Below are 22799 nucleotides of genomic sequence, written 5' to 3' on the forward strand. Positions count from 1 at the left end.
TCATGGAGTCTTCCCATCAGACTGTATCTGCTTGCCTGTATGGGATGTACGGGCACACAGATACACTGACAGTTTGCAGGAGTCCTGCATGGCACCATCAAACTGCTGATCACTGGTGCAAAGCTTTCCAGACTCCAAAATAGTAAATGCACATTTTTTTTACCTGCAAAAAAATGGGCATTTATTATGTTTTTGTTCAAAAAGTGAAATTATCCTTTAATCTATTTTTACAGGACAATGGGCTCCATTCACTAAGTGCTATATTACCGCATCTGAGTATGTGGTAGTATACTGCACAGCATTTTTGGAAAAAAACGTTTCAATTCACAATGAAACACTGTTTAATTACACAATGCGTTACATTTCTGAAATATGCTATGTTACAGTACAAGGTTCTGTCACTGTGGAATTGGTCAGCAAAAGGACACAGGCTTTGCACTTTTACTGCGTGCAGAACCAAGGAGCATTTGTGTTGAGTGGAGAAAACGGCTTTTCTCCAAGTTTTGGTATTCTTGGATGGAGCTTCATAGTTTGGAGATTCCATAGTGTCTTGGGCATGACGGTATCTCCAACCCAGTGTCTGTGTTTAGTGGAGGAACAGCAGGGTGTGCACAGCCCTTATAATGGAGGTTTAGGAATACCTCAGGGCTCCACCCAAGAGAGACAGGACATTTCATACAGGAGTCAGAGAGACTGCAGCCAGAAGATGATTTTCTGCAAGAGACAGATAACGGTCTGAGAACTAAAGCCCCATATTGGACTCAAACTTTTGCAGACGCCATTTTTTTGTTTTCTGTTATTTTGAAAGTGTAAATGATGGAAATAAAATCTAACTTTTGTTGACATATTATAAGAATGTCTAATCTGTAATTTGATGCCTTTTGGAGATTTTTCCATCTTTCCTTGGCTTCTTTATGCACATTAATACAAATTTTTAGCTGGGGTGCCCAAACTTTTGACCTGGTGCTCAGGGCTGCAGGTCCTCACAGGCAGTAGTATGGTGCTCAATAACACAGACACCTAATAACAGTGAAGGGGGCCATGTTCCAGTCTGTGTGCGAGAACCGCCAGCCACCTCTCCTCCTCCTCAGTTATAGCTCTGTTTGATCCCCTGGCCAGACTTGCTGCATATGCTGGCCCTGCTCTCCTCATTCCTGCCACAGCCTGCTGCATCATTGCATATACTCAAGATCACAGATAGTCCATCAGGGCGCTACTTACTGGTAGGTAGGGCATCCACATGGTGAGTTAGAGGAGCAAGCCGGCCGCTGGCTGACACTGTGTGGGGCTCACATCTGCAGCCAGGCCATGGCTATATTGGATGGGTGACATAGGAAGGCGGCTAAACCCACTAAGTTAGCTTGGGTTCTCAGGGGGTTAAGGGAGAGACTGGTGGGGGGATGAAGGGGGTCAGCTGTGCCTGGAAGCAGTTGTAATTTTATATGTGTAAGCAGTGTAGAGAGAGAGCTGCCTGACATATTATCACAGGGCTGGTCTTCTAGTGTTATGGCACAGGGAATGACTCTTTTCACATTTAAGCTACAGTAACACTATTTATTAGGGCTGGAGCAAATTGTAATGGCAGGAGTGGCTAGGTGAAGCCGCCAGCCCTGTTCACTATGACATTCACTCTACACAGCCAGTGATTACCTGCAGGTGATCGTTGCTGGACACAGTTTTTGTGTGTCTAACAGTGATCACTGCAGGTAATCGCTGGCTGTGCAGAGAGCCCCAAATAGCTGTGGCTACCGGTGACCTGTCATAGTCAACAGGGTCAGCGGCTTCACCCAGCCATTTAAAAAAAATGATTGTGCTGAGGTCTATAGATGTCTGTGAGATTCCTATATGTTGCACAGCAATCTATGCACATTTTATGGGTACAAGACAAGAATGTTTATGTTTAACCATGCCATATAAGCGTCTCCCACTGGTAAAGCAATTTGCTCACACCCACTGTTTGCCATGGCGTGCGTAGCGAAAGTGTTCAGGATTGGCTTGAAGAAAAGGTGACAACCCTAGTACCAAGGTCAGATCTAGCTGGGTGCTGGGGTGGGCTGCGCACTGTGACTGTACGCTGCTGGCCCAAAACTATTAATGGGGGGGGGTTGAAACTATGTTTTAGAGCACCAGTGACACCACCCCTAGTGACGCCACTAAGCCTAGGTACCACATGTGGCCCTTAAGCACTTTTTGTGTGTCGCTTGAAGCCCCTGCAGACACTAATCTTTGTTTCCCAATTTCCCTGATTTTAAACAGCCTCATATAATATGTTTTCAGTCTAAGGCTCCTGAACCATGTCCCCAGTCTCCAACAACTCCTATAGCATGTTCACAGCCTCTGACAGTCTCTTATATCATCTCTAATTCTCTGACCATCTGTTGTATCCTGTCTGCAGTCTCTGACCAACTCTTTTACTATGCACAGAGTCTTTGACTATATCCTGTAGTGTCTCTGCTGCCTCTGATAATAAATATTCACTGAATTTTATGTGCATCTCAATGTCAGGAGGCGCACTTGAGGCCCCCCATATCAAGTAAGTTGACCACCACTAATTTATATAATCAAACTGATTTAATTTGAAAATGTTGCATTTCACAACAAACATTATCTACAGCCATAACTTTTTACATTTTTTTGGATAGAGTAGGAAATGGTTACAACCTCTATAAGGTTTTATTTTTGACAGCAATTTTACCATTTGGGTAATTTCCCACCACTTCCTGACCTGTAGACACAACAGAAGATCTCTCTAAAGTGAGGGAAATTTTCTCTTAGGCACCTATTACACTTGCGGTTGGAGGGTGGTAAAAACACAGAGTTGAATTGCATTTCTAAAACCCCCTAATTGCTCCCTCTTAAGCTGCATAAGCAGCAAATGGGGGTGTATGCTAGTTACACACCACAGCAAAGATTGTCCCCAATGGAATAGAGCTGCGCTGCAATCTTTCTGCAATCACATGCAATGCACATGGTTGCAGCCTGGTGGTGTAGGTTTTTGGGGGTTGAAACAAGCACCATTTGTCAAATGCCTTCTAAAAAGTGATTAGTAGTGGACTTCTCTTCAAAGGCTGATGCCAGTGTACACTGGCATCACAACCAAAGCAAGCATCACCACTGGTCGATTTTCTATCTATTCCTGTTCTAGAAAACATGATTTTGCTTTAAATATACAGCCAAACTATTTATATTACATGAGAGAAAAGTATAAAAAAGGCCACTTAAAGCAGATATGTACAATTCATAAATCCCAATGATCGGCATTCATGAATTGCATAGTTTTCCTTGGCTGAGGTAATTCAGTTCAGAACAACTGGTGAATTGAACTTTGCCTGGAAAGTATCATTAATACTTGTTCAATTTCTTTTTCTTACAGTCTTTTATAACAGCTTGTTCTAGATAAAGTAGTAAGAATAATAAAGAAAAATAATAGCTGAAGTGCTATATTGCTAAACACGGACTCTTTGATCTCTCAGCACTTACTGGCTCATTATATGAAAACCCGAGTCCTTCAGCTGCAATGTGTATGATTTCTGATTCCAGTCTGTGACGTCTTACAAATTCTTCAGCGTCCTGGAAAAAAACAACATATGTCTATTAACAGGAAACTTCCTTTTATAACTAAATATATTGATGCCTACATGTACATTACTTTCCATTGACGTAAAAAAAAAAAAAAAAAAAAAAAAACATTCAAACCAGTGACTTGAACTTAACAAAACACACATGCACAATCTTCTCAAGATTACTATATAATGGGCCTGTGTTTTGGTTTTTTTATATATAGTGATCCTAAAGTAATTGTGTTTGTGTATTCTTTTAAAGTGCCTTTTTTTGCTGTGTTTGCTGTCCAGCGTCAGCATTTCAGGATCTGAAGGTGTTTATAACATCTTTGGCACTGACCACTTTAAAATACATTGGTTATACTATTTCCCGCTATGACCCTTGTCATCATAGGGTATTAGTAAATGCAACAAAGTATATGGCCAGTCACAAGGTATCACAGCAAAAAATGTTTTATGGACCATCAGTATTTTAGTAAGAGATAGAGCATTGTGGGTATTGTCAGCCACTGGCTTCTTACTGTATATATCTTGGATCTGCCAGCAGATGGATCATTTCAGCATTTACCAAAAACTGACATTCTGGTGGTTTGAAAATTTAAATTATGTATAAGACCATGTCTTTTGATGTTTCTTTCCTACTGTATACAAAGCATATTTAAATGTGCATGTTTACTTGCAAAGCATCTACGTCTGTAACAATATGGCAGGTGCATCTGTTTGCTAGTAGGAATTCCACTGCAGATACAGTATATCCAAGAATTCCTGCTAACAGAACTCCTCCAGACTTGCTCTCCTGTCAGTCAACATTGACTATTTTTAATCCTTAAGCCGCTAGCATTAGTAGATAGGAAAGAATATAATATTTACGTGTTTTACTTTTTTTTTTTCTTTTTCAGTTACTTCCTGGTTTCCATGCCTAGGCAAATGATGTAATGCATCCCAGCAGTCTTCAGGAGGGGAGGAGGGGTTTTCTTAGCTAAACATACCTCCCTGTCTGCGTACCTGAGCTAAGGGCGGATGGATTCCAGGAAGTAAGTGCTACATGAATCATCTGCCCTTACTCAAGATGACCACGGCCAGAAATGCTAGGGGGTGTTTTTCAAAGTGATTTCTCAGCAAAATAAAGCATGGAGATATGGATGGATGGGGGCGTTTATTTTGAAAATGGAAAATGAGGTAAATAGCAGATTTGGTTTGTGCTGCTCAGATTCCGTATAGTTCTGCTTTAACAGGTAACTCTTACTGGGAATCTTAAAAACAGCAAGATACATAGGGTTGACCATGCACAACAGCATCAAAGAAAAATCCTGCATCATATTTGAAACCGCTGAACCTGATTACTGCAACTTCTGCTTATGCACAGTTAAATGATAGCTAAACCCAAGAATAAAAATGTTACATTTTGCAGCTTACTTAAATGTGGAGACTGCATTTGTTTTCCTTTTCAGGTTAAAACCGTTTTCAGCAAATACAAAAAATACCTGTTGATCTTGCTAGAAATGCAGTTTCCTTTGCACTTCTTGTGAGATAAACTGGAAGCATGACACAATCTTATTTGCCTTCTGTCATCTCCTCATACCCCATGTAAAAGGGATGAACAAATGCAGACATGTCTGCAGTACACCTTAGTGAAGGTAGATAAAGTGGATACAGCTCATTTTGTAGATACAGTGGACATAGCCAACCAGGGAGAAGGAGGGTTTTATTTTGCAGTATTACCAATTATAAATTAGGAAAAATAAGCCAAAAAAGGAAAAAAATAAACAATGAAGCCAGCTAATCTACAGACTGGTGATATATATATTTATATATATATATATATATATATATATATATATATATATATAATAAACCTTTTAGTCTTTTTGGGGTTTAGATACACTGTACAGTAGCTGTAAACTTTTACTGGACCACATTTAGCTTGCTTAAAGGATAAGTTCACCTTTGGGAACATGCTACATGTTCCACCTGTAACATGTTCCCAATGCTGCAACCGCTGCCCGATCCCCTTCCCTGTGATAGCAGTATGCGGAGAAGGTCCCTGTACTAGCTGTCATTTTTTTAAATCGGCAGAAAATCAGTCACAGAGTTCTGTGAATGAATGAACTACAAGTCCCGACAACCTTAGCGGCTGTTGGCTTGCAGTTCCCAATGAACTACCATGGCGCTGTGGAGCTCCGTGGTAGTTCATTGATTCTTCTGTCAGTATATCTGCTTCCCTGTACATCCCATAGGGACAAGCAGACATACTGACAGATGTGCATGGCACCAGCAATACACTGATCACTGGTGCAATGCTTTACAGGCTCCTGCAACCAAAAATACTAAATGCACATTTTTTTTCCTGCAAAAAAATGTGCATTTATTATTTTTTGTCAAAAGGTGAACGTATCCTTTCAGCACCAAGTATCATAAACAAGTGCTATTTTTTATATTTCGCAAAATACTGTTTTCACCTTTTTTTTTCCTTTGCTTCATCCAAGTGCTATTGATCTTTTTCTGCCCAATCTACATGTACATACACCAGAAGCAGGTACATATCATTACTCTGGACCAGCTTTCTAGTAAAGACAATAGAGGACCATGCCCGTGCAATGTGTGCTGGCACAACCCCTTGTAGTCTCCAGCAGTGGCGCCATGCAATAGGGAAACAATGCAATAGCACAACCAGTAGGTTGTCACCAATCTAACACGAAGTACCAGAAAAGGACCTTCACGGTAGGATCACCAGGCATTATATTACTGAAAGCTGAAGATGTGAAAAAAGATTCATAAGGACTTTTGAAATTAGATGAACATGTTAAATCTTGTATATTTATGAGTTTTTAGGCACTTTAAAGGATCTTCTCCTTTACTATCTTTTTATTTGTTCACTTAAATTTCAGGAAGTTTTACATATGGATGCTCCTGCTAACCTTCCTGGCCTTGACATCAGCTGGATCCAAATAATCTTGCAAAAGACTCTCATAAAAGCTGACATTTTCCAACACATCTTTATCTTCAGGATGGAAGAGCAGATAAGACCTGGCGCATTCCAAGGCTTTCAAGTGATCTCCAACTAAATGGAAAAATCCAGAAGAATCAATACAGCCAAATAGAAAGAAACGTGCATGAATCATTTAATGACCAATATAATAAATACATTAAAAATGTTTGTTTTTGATAGAGTGAGGAGGGTATCGACCTTTTATTGTTTCCAGCTTCTTCTTGGAGAGATGTGCCCTGCTGACAACAGAAATTGAGGGGGAAACCCACTACTGACAGTTACCACTGTAAGAAAAGGTGGGAAAAAATATCCCAAAGGGGAACATCTGTTTTAGTAATTAAAGCCTAATAGAGATTCTAACCCTTTCCTACTGACTTTGAAAACAGAGTTGTCAGAATTCTATTTTAAAGTAGGGCTACATTCAGACAACCACAGAGCAGCGGCCAGGGGTGGCCACTGGCAAGAATCATTAGGAGTACTTTATTCAAAACAGTGGCCTGTGCTGCTGCTATTTGCTTCTAACTGCTCATCTGAGCAGATATATGAGAATAGGGCCTCTAATTGACCCCGGTTGCAGACAGTGTGCATCCAAGGTTTGCAGAGTTTTTGACGGAAACAAACTGGACCCAGCTAATCAGACAGTTGGTAGTAGACTATCCACTGCTATTCTATCATCTGAATGTAGCCTAAAACTATCAACCGTTTCCTACTTTTTAATGTATTTACCTGCAGTGTTTTTTATTCCCATAAATGTGTTTCTAGTCACTTGCTATATGCGTGTAAATTTTTAGTAGAAAATTTGACTACACCATTAGGAAATTATTCCCTAGCAGTCCTCTCCTTCCTTGCATGTCATAGCCTTCTTTTCTTCCGGGAGTGTGTAATTACTCTCTGAGCTGGCCCAGCTACTCCAACTCTTTCCTCAGCTGACTACCTTTTATGTAGGTAAAGAGGAATACTAAAGCGTCACTTGAGTGGAAGCTCAAAATTTAGTGGGGCTGCTGACATCACATCAAAGGTGGGGACGCCCAGCAGCAGTCTCAGGGTTTTTGGATGTCTACACAAGGGGGCTTCTACAGATAAATAGCATGCATAAAATACATTCAATGCAAGTAAAAGGTCTCTTTAGGAATAGGCACTACAAGATGTCTGTTATTCCTTCTGCAAGCTAGAATAACTTTCTGTATGCCCCACTCTGAAACTAGTTTCACTTTGTTACAATGAGTTTGACAATTTTCAGAGATTAGCCCCTTGTCTAGAGAGGATACTTTTGCTGTCAATAAGGTCCATTGCTTGTCATTGAACAAGACGGAGATTGCAGTTGGTTGGATCTAGTTTAGAAATAAACAAGTTCATACTGCTAGAAACAAAGGGTTTTATGTATTAAAATAAAATTTTTGTGCCTATAAAAGCCAATCAGGTTGTCTAAACAGTAGTCACCAGGTCAAATAGAGTGAATTCCCTCTCCCCCATCTGGGACACAGGTGACATTAAAAACGAGAGGGATTGTACAATGTCCCATTCTATCCAGCATTAAAAAGAAAGTTTGGCTTTACATACTGTATATTTAAATTATTTAGTGCATAATTAAAAAATTACCTAAAACTTGTAAAAAGACACCAAAAGAGGAATTGAAATATAACAATATTACCTCTGTAGTAGCTGAATTGCAGGAAGTCATAATGTAAGGGAAGGAAGTTCTCAATAGGTGATAGGCGTCCTGGACGTGTGGATAGTTCTCTTATGCATTCATGCTCACAAACTAAGATCTGGATATAGTGATCTTTAATTGGGGGGAACAAAATTGCATTATTAAAATTTTTATTTGATTTTTGACAAATAAAACATTTACAGGAAAACGGTGCACATTGTAGATTGCATGGCAACATACAAGCAATTTTGATTACAATACGCAGGTTGCATAGGTATCATGTAATTATATCAGCGATAAACACAGGCTTTGTAGTTAGTTGCCCATAGCAGCCAAACTTTCTGCATTCAAATTAACTCAACTGGATGCTAATTATAAGTGTTTGTTTTTTTTTTATTTTATACCCTGACCGAACATAAAGTAGTTAATTTCTAAGTCTATTGTCAGCGGTTGCCCACTTCTCAAAATGATTGCTCATAAATCTGCTAGTTCATCCTTTCTGTTAAAAGAAATTCACTGACTTGGCAAAGAGCCAAAGTCACATAAAAGCTATTCATCTTATAGCTGCTTCTTTGTCTTCAGAAAAAGAAGACCTCCAATCAGAAATTTTTTTGGGGAGAAACTTCCCAGCTTTTAAGGTACATCACCAAACGCATAAGATAACATTTCCTTAGTCCACACACTCTGCTAATGACTTGCAGAGCTTGTCTACAAGATGTTCTTAGCTATCTGACCATCATTTTTCTTTTATGGGTGCAATCCATCTCAAAATCATCAGTACCAAGTCTCCTGGAGTCACACTGAGCAGTAAACCAATTTGCGAATATTGTCAGGGTCATAAAACAGGCTGGCCCTGAAACATTTTATCTTGATTATTAGCAGCCTATTTTTCAGCCATTATAAAGTGGTATACAGGCAGTTTACAGTCAAAGAACTAGTGACCTCTACAGAGTAATTATATAGCTAGCTCAGGATTACAGCTTACTAAAGGCTTCCATATGTGCAATTTCTGAGCTGAGACACAGACATGTGATAGTAGTTGTGTGTCCATAATAATCATTACACCAAGGTAAAAGAGCCATAATTGGAATTAAATTAACCTGTTTAGAATAACAAAAAGATGTATCTTTTAATATAATGTTACTGGGTTTTACCTGGCACCATTTGTCGTTAAAGCACGTCGCTAGAAAAAAGGTATTTTCTGAGGCAACATAGCAATTGCCTTGCTAACTCAGGCTCGATTCACACTGCCGCAACTTGGGATCTGACTTGTGAGACCCCAAGTCACATGTCATGTGAAATCGATTTCTAGTCTATGAGTGCTGTCTTAATTAGCACTACTGAAGTTGCTCCAACTTTAGAAAAGGTTCCTGTACTGCTTCAAGACAACTTCTATCCGATTTGTGCCCATAGACTTTAATAGAAGTCACCTCCAAGTCGTATCCTCCTCTGTATTGATGTGACTTGGATCCAACATTACAGGAAGATTACCCAAGCAAAGCTGCATGGCATGAAAGTCGCACATCAAGTTGCATTAAAGCCATTCTCAGGTCACATCAAGTAGCCAACAAATCATCAGGAAGTCGCCTGGCAAAGTTACACTGCAAGTTGTGCGACTTTCAGGTCGCAGTAATGTGAGCTGAGCCTCAGTGCATTCATATTATTCTCAGATAAAAAGCAGTAGTTATAATTACAGCACTCTTGGGTAAAGCACTGCTCTTATAGCACTTTCTCTAGTAGCTGCACCACTTTCATGGTAAAGCACTGCTTTTATAGCACTCTCTCCAGTAGATTCAGCTCTCTTGGGTAAGGCACTGCTTTCATAGAATTCTCTCTTGCAGATGCAACACTCACAGATAAGTACCGCTCTCATAGCACTTTCTCTAGTAAATTCAGCATTCTCAGGCAAAGCAGTGCTCTCATAGCACTCTCTCTTGTAGATGCAACACTCGCAGACAGGGGCGGACTGACAACTCATGGGGCCCCCGGGCAATAGGGGATCATGGGGCCCCTGTGTCCTTGCCCAAACTCAAAAAAGCCTATGAAAAAGGTACCAGGGGCATCTCATGGGGCCCCCTACTGACCCCGGTCCCTCAGGCAGTGGCCGGGTTTCCAAATGGTCAGTCCACCCCTGCTCGCAGATAAGTATTGCTCTTATAGCACTTTCTCTAGTAAATTCAGAACTCTTGGGTAAAGCACTGCTCTCATAGCACTCTCTCGTAGATACAGCACTCGCAGATAAGTACCGCTCCCACAGCACTTTCTCTAGTAAATTCAGTGCTCTTCGGTAAAGCCAGCTCTCATAGCACTCTGTCTTGTAGACGCAGTACACTCAGATAAGTAATCTTCGCATGGCACTTTCTCTAGTAAATTCAGCATTCTCTCCTGTAGACGCAGCACTAGCAGATAAGTACCGCTCTCATAGCACTTTCTCTAGTAAATTCAGCACTCTTGGGCAAATCACTGATCTCATAGCACTCTCTCTTGTAGACGCAGCACTCGCAGATAACTACTGCTCTCATAGCACTTTCTCCAATAAATTCAGCACTCTCAGGTAAAGAACTGCTCTCATAGCATTCTCTCTTATAGACACAGCATTCTCAGATAATTACCGCTCTCATAGCACTCTCTCTTGTAGACATAGCATTCTCAGATAAGTACTACTCTCATAGAACTTACTCTAGTAAATTCAGCACTCTCAGGTAAAGCACTTCTCTCACAGCACTCTCTGTTGTAGACATAGCATTCTCAGATAAGTACTACTCTCATAGAACTTTCTCTAGTAAATTCAGCACTCTCAAGTAAAGTATTTCTCTCATAGCACTCTCTCTTGTAGACACAGCATTCTCAGATAAGTACTGCTCTCATAGCACTTTCTCTAGTAAATTCAGCACTCTCAAGTAAAGTATTTCTCTCATAGCACTCTCTCTTGTAGACACAGCATTCTCAGATAAGTACTGCTCTCATAGCACTTTCTCCAATAAATTCAGCACTCTCAGGTAAAGAACTGCTCTCATAGCATTCTCTCTTATAGACACAGCATTCTCAGATAAGTACCGCTCTCATAGCATTCTCTCTTGTAGATACAGCATTCTCAGATAAGTACTGCTCTCATAGCACTTTCTCCAATACATTCAGCACTTTCAGGTAAAGAACTGCTCTCATAGCATTCTCTCTTATAGACACAGCATTCTCAGACAAGTACTACTCTCATAGAACTTTCTCTCGTAAATTCAGCACTCTCAGGTAAAGCACTTCTCTCACAGCACTCTCTCTTATAGATCCAGCACTCTCAGATACAGTAAGTACTGCTCTCATAGCACTTTCTCTGGTAGTATGCAGTCTTATAGCACTCATTTTAGTAACTGCAGCTCTGAGCACTTTCGGGTTAATGTGTTAAAGCTATAATTGGAACTTTAGTCAGAAAATTAAGTCCTGCTAGATCACTTCAGGCTGGCCCCTTTTGCAGGTATAGCTGTAAAACATTACAAATAAGTGCCTACACTGTTTAGAATCCACTAATACACTGTCTTATCCTGCTCTGCACATGCTCAGTAAGCTGTCTATTTTTCAGCACTGTGCCTAAAATGTAGAGGCCGATCTGCTTGCAGCCTAAAGATTTAATACTGCTCAAGGGGTCTGGGCTTCAACAAAATGGCAGCCTTCAGCAAGAAGAAACAGGAACACTGCTAGAGGCAATTTACAGCACACACTAATTTTGGTAGCATAATTACTAATGTGGAACGTAAGTTCCTCGCTAAAGAACAATATTTTTTATCAAGTCGTTATGAATAAAGTTCCATTTTAAAGTGTTACTAAACCCAGGACCCTGCATTCACTATATTGGGTCTTCCACAGAACATAGAAATTAAGTTATTTTAGTAAATATAAACTGCTAAATCTGTTTTATTTTCAGCAGTATATAGCAGTTTTGTGACTTCTATCAGTGTCCAGAATAGCCCTGATTAAAGCTTGTAGGAGATTTCATTCTCTTCTTATTGTCCTATGAGACTGCAGGATCCCTGACCGGCTGTCTGGACAGTGCTGATTGGCCCTGCGCTGATCACATGCGCTCTCCCAAGTAAAAAAAACTCTCTAGCAATACACACCAAACTGAGCATGTGCAGTTTGCCCTCCAAGGCTCAGTTCTATCAGGAGAAAGATTGGGGACAGTAGAAAAATGGGGAGGATCAGAAAAGATAGGGTCTAACATCATTTATACACAATGCAGAGGTGTTGTATTGTAACTGTAATGTCTACCTTCATTTTGTAAAGTGCCGCGCAAACTGTTGGTGCTATATAACTCCTGTATAATAATAATAATTCACCCCTGAAGTTCCACAGTGAGTATAACAAACATGCTCTACTGCATATACAGACTGATTTCACTGTTGTGGGTTTAGTAACACTTTAAGTTATTTCAAGTGCTATTTTGTTGCAATTTGTTTTTAAACTGTCTTGTTTTTATGCATAATGAGCTTGGTCCTGCTGTCTGCTTTTTAGGAAGGACCCATGGAGCCAACCATTTATGCATGCTCCCAGCTGGCACTTAACCACTTCCTGACCACCCTATAGCAGAAATACTGCTACAGTGCGGAAGGGCTGCGCAAAATCACGTATATATATGTGTGTGTGTGTGAGTTTGCATTTCCGGATAGGGGGTGCGAACCATTGGTGGCTACAAATGACAATCACTGGGTCTCGGTGATCGGTGAGTATCCCTGACAGGGACAGACCTGTGTGTAAACAACACAGGTCTCTCTCCTGCCAGCAATTACATGCTGCTGTGTATTTCTATGCACAGCAGACAAATACACAACAGTATGCTTCCCAAGTAAAACACACACAGAACACAGTTAACCCTTTGATCGTCCCAGATGTTAACCCCTTCCTGCCCAGTGTCATTAGTACAGTGTCACTGCCATTACTAGTATAACATTTTTTATTGTTAAATTCCAGTATATACACCGCCATTTGTAGATGCTATAAATTTCATGTAAACCAATTAATTTACATGTAATGGGATTTTTTTTTAGCAAAGACATGTAGCAGAATACATTTTGGCCTAGATTTATGAAGAAATTAGATTTTTTTAAATTTTTTTACTGGATAGTTTTTATAGCAAAAAGTCCAAAATAGTTTTTTCTTTCAAAATTGACGGTCTTTTTTGTTTATAAAAAAATAGAAAACGCAGAGGTGATCAAATATAATGGAAAGAAAGCTCAATTTGTGGGAAAAAAAGGACATAAATTTAATTTATGTACAGTGTTGCATGACCACACAATTGTCAATTAAAGTAACTCAGTGCTGTATCACTAAAAATGGCCTGGACAGGAAGGGGGGTAAATCCTCTGGAGGGCACGATAGTTCTGCATCCAATGAGGTAAAATCTGTCAGGAAACTGCTTCCATTTCCTTCCTCCCTGTGAGTAATTGGCAGCAACTGGAGTCTGCACAGTCCTTAGTCCCCTGTGCACTCTGTAAATCAGTCAGGGCTTGTTCATGCCACAATTTCTGTATTCTGGATGCATTGGAAGGCATCCAGCATGAACCAACCCTAATGGCAAGTACACGGAAGTTCCTGGAGGCAACGATGTGGACCTAGAGCCAGTGGCAGTGAACATACCTCCCAACTTTCTGAGATGGGAAAAAGGGACACCTATTATCAAAAGTGTGTTGGCATAGGACACACCTTCTGCTATACCCCCTTAACCACTTGCCCTCCTGAGGATTTACCCCCCTTCCTGACCAGGCCATTTTTTGCGTTACGGCGCTGCATTATTTTAACTGACAATTGCACGGTAACGCAATGCTGCGTTAAGTGAAAGTGAAATTTGAGCCCCTTTTTTCCCACGAATTGAGCTTTCTTTTGGTGGTATTTGATCACTTGTGTGTTTTTTATTTTTTTGCACTATATAAAAAAAATACCAACAATTTTGAGAAAAAAAACAATATTTTTGACTTTTTGGTATTAAACATGTCCAGTAAGAAGTTTTTAAAAAAATCAAATTTCCTCATAAATTTAGGCCAAAATTTATTCTGCTACATGTCTTTGCTAAAAAAAAATCCCAATACGTGTAAATTAGTTGGTTTGCATGAAAGTTATAGCGTTTACAAATGGTGGTATAGATACTGGGATTTTTTTTACATTTTTACTAGTAATGGTGGCGATCAGTGACTTATACTGGGACTGCGGCGGGCATTATGACACTGGGGGGAAACTGACTTGGTGTAATGACATCCCCAGTGACACCAATACAGTGATCAGTGCTAAAAAAAAAACCCACTGACACTGTACTAAGGGGACTGGGCAGGAAGGGGTTAACATGAGGGGTGATCAAAGGGTTAACTGTGTGCTGCTTCACTGTAATCACACTGCTTTGGACGGCTGTGCTGCACACAGCCGTCCAAAGCAGTGCACATGAGCCAACAGGGAGAACTGTATTGTTTACATACAGTTCTCCTCCCCATCAGAGATTCTCGGCAATCACTGGGCCCGTTGATTGACAGCCATGATCGCAAATGGGGGCTTGAGTAGGGCGTGCGTGCGCCTCCTACCCAGAAATGCAAAATCACTTATATATACACGAGAGTTTGCGCACCCGTGCCGCCCTGTAGCAGTATATCTGCTATAGGGCGGTCCGGAAGTGGTTAAAGGAGGATTATACAAAAAAATTGTTGGTTAAGCCTACAAGTAGTTTTTTTTTACCACTACTATTCCTTTATATTGGCTTTGGAAATTTACAAATGCATCAATTTAGAAATTGGATGAAAGGTTTTGCACTGTAAACACTTTTTGATAGATAGATAAATAGTGCATTTTATATTCAACTATATAGACCAGACCAAAATGAGGGACAAATGATGAGGAAAGAGGGACAGAGGGTCTTTGTTCCAAATGAAGGACAGTCTCTCGAAATCAGGAACAGTTGGAAGCTATGGCAGTGAACAGTAAGGTATGTTGTTTTTTTGGCACACACAGAGCAAAAACTGTATGGGGTCATGTTTCAGTTAATGCTTAGAATGCATCATTTACATAAAAAGATGAGTGTTTAATATTTCTTTTAAAAATTGCTGTCATAGCACTCTCACTGGTAATATGTAACCTCCAAAGAACTCAATCACGCAAGTTATGCTAGAGCCTGAACTAAGTACCCGTGTTAGATCCAGTTCACACAACAATTTCTGTGTTCTAAATGCGTTTCTACTTGTGTGCTTTTGTTGCAATTTTACCCCCCTTTCTCCTACATGCAGGACATGTGCATTCTGGTACATTTTGATGTAGATTAAAAATGCACTGGACTGCATCTGGTGTGAACTAGCTCTACCATACAAATATAATGTCAGTCATATTTTGACACATTGTTAAAGTGAGTGAGTTACAGCATATCTTTTTTCAAGTTGTTCAAGCTCTGATTGATGAGATTTGCCATTCCCTTCCTTGGGAAACCCCAAACCACCTTTAATGGGGGCAGCACAGTAGCTAAATGGTTAGCACTTCTGCCTGACAGCACTAGGGTTGTTGGTTCAGATCCCATCCCAACCATGGCACCACCTGCCTGGAGTTTGCATGTTCTCCCTGTGTCTGCATGGGCTTCCTCTGGGTACTTAGGTTTCCTGCCGCAATCCAAAGACATGCTGGTAGGTCAATTGGACCCTGTCTAAATTGGCCCTGGTATGTGTGTATGAATGTGAGTTAGCAAAAGCGGACTGACAACTCATGGGGCCCCGGGCAGTAGGGGATCATGCGGCCCCTGTGTCCTTGCCCAAACTCAAAAAAGCCTATGAAAAAGGTACCAGGGGCATCCAATGGGGCCCCCTACTGACCCCGGGCCCTCAGGCAGTGCCCAAGTTTCCAAATGGTCAGTCCGCCCCTGTAAGTTAGGGACTTTAGATTGCACACCCCTTCCGGGTTAGCGACTGATGTGAATGTACAATATATATGTAAAGCACTGCGCAAATTGATAGAGCTGTATAAGTGCCTGATATAAAATAAATTGGACATCTATTACTGTGACAGCTCTCTAAGATGGGAATTCCATTCACTTCAGAGATTTTCTCTCATATTCAGTTGCCTCTCCAGCACAGGCAATGAAGGGAAATCTTCCCAGCAGGACATAGGCAGTAAAAAAATAAATGAATAGGTTCTTTAACCATTCTCTACTCTAACTTAAGCAAAAACAAAATGTTGTAAACCATGATTCCTATGATGTACAAATATAATTCAACAATCAGGCACGTAGTTAATCAGGTCAGTCCACCTACAACTTCTTAATACATGGGATTGCAAGTCTGAGATTTTTACAAGCTCATTCCCAGATGTGGATGTCTATACTTGTTACTATGAAGATATGTTTTTCGAAAAAATCCTGTGTAGATGGCTGTTAGCCATTTTCCACACATTATAAATCACATAAAGAGGTTGCTACACAGAAATATTACATTGTTCTGTTTCAAATTAATAATTGTCACTTATCATATATGTCACTATCATACATATTACAGTCAAGTGCCCCAGATCACTACAAATATTGTGCAGGTAACTTTAACAAATATATGTAGTTTTTATTTAAATTTGACTTTTCTATTAAGAAAGTTTTAAACGTATGGAATTGTGAATATATTGATATAATGACATATATTGTATCTTTAAAAAGGTTGTATCAGCTTTAAAGGACTTCGCTTAATATCATTGTCTAAAGAACAATTCTATGAAGCTATACACACCAATCAATGAATCATAATAATATTTGTGATTACTCTGCTGTACTGAAAATGTTGAGTCTGATTTCACTGTACTCTGTGAGCATACCGCAGTGTGCTTCAGAAACAACAGCTAATCTTGTAAAGCCTGTCTCGTTTCCTGGTTAGAAGAAGTCCAGCCTCATCTAGTTCTTTCCTTCCCAGCAATAATGTCCTTGGCCCACCCCTTCCATTCGCTGGGTTTTAGTTCTTTCAATCATAGATGCTCAGCATCCCATGTGGGAGTTACCTAAGGAGTTTTGCAAGCAAATGTAGTATTCCCATAATCACCTACTCCTCCAAACCAACCCCCACCCATGAAGGCATTTTTGTATTTGCATAACTTCTCCAATGGAATGAGACCATTACTTGATCAGGGCCAAGAAGATCTTGAGAAGATTACTGAGGAAGGGTGCTGTGATGTAATCATGTACAGTATACTGCTGGCCCCTCTCACCAGTCATTATATTCATGCACTTCATAGGAAAGCACAGATGCCTAGTGATGACAATACTGGATCTAAAACAATATATGTCACAGAAAGATTTCATTTGAAATTTTCAACCTGGTGAGGGACAGGGAGTAACCTGGTAAGGCAAAATATAAGCAGATTACATTTCATATTTAAAGTAGAAATGCATCCTAGACATATTCTGTGAACATTAAACATCCATATAACACATATACCTTGCTAAATAAATAGCATCAGGTTTGACTCCTGTTCGTGCTCAAAGTTGTCCACTACTCATCTTTGGAAAATGATGGCTATTAACCTGCGACATCCTCCAAATCATGGTGTTGCTTAGCCCCCTCCTTCTATCTATAAGGAGGAAGCAATTTCAAGCAGTGTCTAGTCAGGTTTGCAATCGCAGGACATACACTGTATTGCCAAAAGTATAGGGACACCCTTCAAATCCTTAGATTCAGGTGTTCCAATCACCTCCACGGTCACAAGTGTATAAAATCAAGCACCTAGGCATGCAGACTGCTTCCGCAAACATTTGTGAAAGAATGGGTTGCTCTCAGGAGCTCAGTGAATTCAAGTGTGATACCTTGATAGGTTGGCACCTGTGCAATAAGTCCATCCGTGAAATTTCCTTGCTACTAAATATTCCAAGGTCAACTGTTAGTGGTATTATAACAAAGTGGAAGCAACTGGGAACAACAGCAACGTAAAATGACAAAGCGGGGTCAGCGCATGCAGAAGCACATTAACTGTCTGCAGAGTCAATAGCTAAAAACCTCCAATGGGTTTCCATGGCTGAGCATCTGCATCCAAGCATTACATCACCAAGTGCAATGCAAAGCATGGATGCAGTGGTGTAAAGTACACCGCCACTGGACTCTACAGCAGTGGAGAAGTGTTCTCTGGAGTGACAAATCACGCTTCTCTGTCTGGCAATCTGATGGACGTGTCTCGGTTTGGTGGTTGGCAGGAGAAAAGGTACTTGTCTGACTGCATTGTGCCAAGTGTAACGTTTGGTGGAGGGGGGATTATGGTGTGGGGCAGTTTTTCAGGGCTTGGGCTTGGCCCCTAAGTTCCAGTAAAGGGAACTCTTAAGGCTTCAGCATACCAAGACATGTTGGACAATTTCATGCTCCCAACTTTGTGGATGGCCCCTTCCTGTTCCAACATGACTGTGTGCCAGTGCACAAAGCAAGGTCCATAAAGGCGTGGTTAAGCGAGTTTGGGGAGGAGGTACTTGACTGGCCTGCACAGAGTCCTGACCTCAACCCGATAGAACACCTTTGGGATGAATTAGTGCAGAGACTGCGTGCTAGGCCTTCTTGTTCAACATCAGTGCCTGATTCCACAAATGCGCTTGTGGAAGAATGGTCAAACATTCCCATAGACAGACAGCTAAACCTTGTGGACAGCCTTCTCAGAAAAGTTGAAGCTGTTACAGCTGCAAAGGTCTGGCCAATTCAATATTGAACCCTATGGAATAAGACTGGGATGCCATTAAAGTTCATGTGCGTGTAATGGCAGGCGTCCTGACTCCCAATACGTTTGGAAATATAGTGTACATAACATGCAACTCCCTCCTTACTGGCCTGCCTCGCCGCTGGGTATCCCCGCTTCAGTTGATCCTGAATACGGCAGCCAGACTCATTCACCTTTCCAACAGCTCCATCTCCGCCACCCCCCTCTGCCAATCCCTCCACTGGCTTCCGATTGTGCAACGGATCAAATTCAAAATCCTAACACTGACGTACAAAGCCGTCCACCAACTACATCACTGACCTAATATCCAAGTACCACCCAGCATGCACACTCCGCTCCTCACAAGACCTCCTTCTCTCTAGTTCCCTGGTCTCCTCCTCCCATACCCGCCTCCAGGACTTCTCTAGGGTGTCACCCATCCTCTGGAACTCCCTGCCCCAACCCATCAGATTATCACCTACTCTTCTCTCCTTTAGGTGCACCCTGAAAACCCATCTCTTCAGGGAAGCCTACCCCACCCCCTGCTAACTTGCCGACCTCCTCCACTCTTCCTACCACTCCATCCCCCACAGCTATCTCCTCCTGTGCCACCATCCCCTCCTAGATTGTAAGCTCGAAAGAGCAGGGCCATCAATCCCCTCATGTTTTGCATTGTATTGTTATTGTTCTGTCACATGTTCTGTCCCCTCTTGTAATGTACAGCGCTGAGCGAACTATCGGCACTTTATAAATACTGTATAATATTAATAACATGAGGGGGCTGAGTGATGCAATGGGGTAGATTTACTAGAGCTGGTTCACTCAGAATCTGGTGCACCTGTACATGATAGCAATCAGCTTCTAAGCTCAGCTTGTTCAATTAAGCTTTGTCAATAAAACCTGGAAGCTGATTGGTTTCTATGCAGAAGTGCACCTGATTTTGCACTCTCCAGCTTTAGTAAGTAAACCCCAATGAGTTGCATGGTGATCAGTTTCCAGCTGATTGCTGGACGACCAGAGCTCAGAAGTCAATCATGATGCTAAGCATTTATCAAGGTACGTGTGTTATATAGCTAATGCTCCTTGAGTAATTCTAGGGGGAGCTTTAATTTTATTTGGAGGTTGCATATTTATGATACACAGGGGGATACTGCACTTTGCTCATTACTCTCAGCTGTATCATAAAATAGATCATTGTTCTTTGCTCTCTATCGGGATATAGACAAAAACAAGAACATTTTTTAATAGCACGGGAAAGATAAAACCTTCTGATGATATTTTATTGGCTGTCTGTTCATTCCTGCCTCTGTAACAACTGATCCCTTGATTTCTTATAGGGCATTCAATTGGAGATGAATAGAGGAAACAATTCCCCATTGGTGTCACAGGCAGAAATGTTAACCGTTTTGCCCACTTTTCAAAAATACTAATTAAAAATGAAAACTGCTAGCCATTCCCTGCATTATGGTAAGAAATGTCCTACTAGATGTATTGCCACCTTACATTTCCTTTATACTTACCTGAGTCCTATCTCGTTTCAACACTGTGCATGTCTTGCAGGCTCAGAGACAGCAGTGGAAACCATTGGCTTCTACTGGTGTCAATCAAATCCTGTGAAGAGGGAGCAGGGGCAGGGCCAATCTGTGCAGTGTGTCAATAGACACACAAACAGTAGCCCAGCTTGGGAGCGAGCCCAGAGGTGTGCCACCATAGGAAGTGGCTTCTTATGGTGGCACACTCAGAGGAAGAGGAGCCAAAACCTACATTGGGGGACCCAAAAGAAGAGGTTCTGGGCTGCTCTGTGTGATACCATTTGTCAGGGCTCCCAGGTATGACCAGAGATGTGTGACTGATGCAGGGAAACGCAGACTTCAGAAATGTGATAAACAATATAATTTATTAACACTAACCATACAAACATAAACGCAGGGCAATACTAAACATAATACAGTGCAAACAAACCAAACCAACCACCCACAGATAACAGTACACACAAGCAAGCGTTGTCAGGCAGGCCGGGTCAATATCAATTGGGCAGGTAGGTACGGGGGGAGCAAGCAGAGAATGGTCGGGGTCACAGGCCAGGTTCAGCAGGTAGCAAGCAGCGAGGTACAGAGGGTCAGACAGAGGGGTGGTCAGGGTCACAAGCCAGGATCAGAGCAGGAGAAGTCAGCAGCAGTTCAGATCAGGGTCAGCAAAGGAACAGAAACAGGATGCAGGACAGATACAGGGCCCAGGACAAACACAACACCAAGGCAGAGTCTGCAAGTCTGGCCATCCCTTAAATACCCCAGTATCATCAGTTCCAGGTGTTAGCTGGCTGAAAGGTTGAGTCTCTGATTGCTGGGAGCACCCGCTGGCCAGCCCTGGTACTGCAGATCAAAAGGCAGGTGAGTCCCACCATTGCTGGCCAGTCCATTCCTAACAGTACCCCCCCCTCAAGGAGCGGCCTCAGGACGCTCCAAACAGTCCTAGCTGGGCAAAATGTTCCACCGCCCGGGTCTGGCAACTGGCGGGATAGCAAAGACTGGCACACCGGGCAGGACTCCGGGCAGCGGCACACCGGGCTGGACTCCGGGCAGCGGCACATCGAGCAGAGGCACTCCGGGCAGAGGCACACCGGGCAGAGGCACATCGGGCAGGACTCCGGGCAGAGGCACATCGGGCAGGACTCCGGGCAGAGGCACATCGGGCAGGACTCCGGGCAGAGGCACATCGGGCAGAGGCACATCGGGCAGAGGCACATCGGGCAGAGGCACATCGGGCAGGACTCCGGGCAGAGGCACATCGGGCAGGACTCCGGGCAGAGGCACATCGGGCAGAGGCACATCGGGCAGGATTCCGGGCAGAGGAACATCGGGCAGGACTCCGGGCAGAGGCACATCGGATTACCAGGCGAAGCAGCAGGCAGCGGGCCCCCGGTCGGGGCGACAGGCACCGGGCCCCCGGTCGGGGCGACAGGCACCGGGCCCCCGGGCGGGGCGACAGGCACCGGACCCCCAGGCGGAGCGACAGGTCTCGGGCCCTCAGGCGGAGCGGCGGGCGCCGGACCCCCAGGCGGAGCGACAGGTCTCGGGCCCATAGGCGGAGCGGCGGGCGCCGGACCCCCAGGAGGAGCGACAGGTCTCGGGCCCTCAGGCGGAGCGGCGGGCGCCGGACCCCCAGATGGAGCGACAGGTCTCGGGCCCTCAGGCGGAGCGGCGGGCGCCGGACCCCCAGGTGGAGCGACAGGTCTCGGGCCCTCAGGCGGAGCGGCGGGCGCCGGACCCCCAGATGGAGCGACAGGTCTCGGGCCCTCAGGCGGAGCGGCGGGCGCCGGACCCCCAGGTGGAGCGACAGGTCTCGGGCCCTCAGGCGGAGCGGCGGGCACCGAGTCACCAGGCACGACAGTGGGCTCCGAGTCAACTGGTATGACCGCAGGCACTGGGTCAGACATTGTATGGTCTGGCTGGACAGCGGGCATCGGGTCACCAGGCATCAGGTCATTTGGCTCGACAGCGGGCACCGCGTCATCTGGCAAGGCAGTGGGCTCCGAGTCAACTGGTATGACCGCGGGCACTGGGTCAGACATTGGATCGTCTGACCGGACAGCGGGCATCGGGTCACCAGGCATCAGGTCATTTGGCTCGACCGCGGGCACCGCGTCATCTGGCAAGGCAGTGGGCTCCGAGTCAACTGGTATGACCGCAGGCACTGGGTCAGACATTGTATGGTCTGGCTGGACAGTGGGCATCGGGTCACCAGGCATCAGGTCATTTGGCTCGACAGCGGGCACCGCGTCATCTGGCAAGGCAGTGGGCTCCAAGTCAACTGGTATGACCGCGGGCACTGGGTCAGACATTGGATCGTCTGACTGGACAGCGGGCACTGGGTCACCAGGCATCAGGTCATTTGGCTCGACAGCGGGCACCGCGTCATCTGGCAAGGCAGTGGG

General features: G+C 43.2%; 1 protein-coding gene and 1 long non-coding RNA gene across 4 annotated transcripts in view; one reads left to right on the forward strand and one right to left on the reverse strand.

Moving 5' to 3' along the window:
* LOC149460121 (uncharacterized) overlaps positions 1-6730 on the forward strand; it is a 35698-nt gene extending 28968 nt beyond the window's left edge. Inside the window, exons 2-3 of one of the 2 annotated variants that reach the window (XR_016313147.1) lie at positions 4460-4594; positions 6449-6730. This is a non-coding gene — a long non-coding RNA (uncharacterized LOC149460121). The remainder of the gene's footprint in view (positions 1-4459; positions 4595-6448) is intronic. The other variant, XR_016313148.1, reaches the window with a different exon arrangement.
* P3H2 (prolyl 3-hydroxylase 2) overlaps positions 1-22799 on the reverse strand; it is a 270488-nt gene that overhangs the window by 36833 nt on the left and 210856 nt on the right. For both annotated transcript variants that reach the window (XM_089680153.1, XM_089680152.1), the window contains exons 4-6: positions 8201-8332; positions 6479-6621; positions 3481-3570 (exon numbers count right to left, since the gene is read on the reverse strand). In XM_089680153.1, coding sequence (XP_089536279.1) covers positions 3481-3570; positions 6479-6621; positions 8201-8332 — 365 coding nt within the window. The remainder of the gene's footprint in view (positions 1-3480; positions 3571-6478; positions 6622-8200; positions 8333-22799) is intronic.

The sequence above is a fragment of the Staurois parvus genome, unplaced genomic scaffold (genome assembly GCF_062004578.1).
Source record: "Staurois parvus isolate SC_StPar_1 unplaced genomic scaffold, SC_StPar_1.0 ptg000235l, whole genome shotgun sequence".
NCBI lineage: Eukaryota > Metazoa > Chordata > Amphibia > Anura > Ranidae > Staurois > Staurois parvus.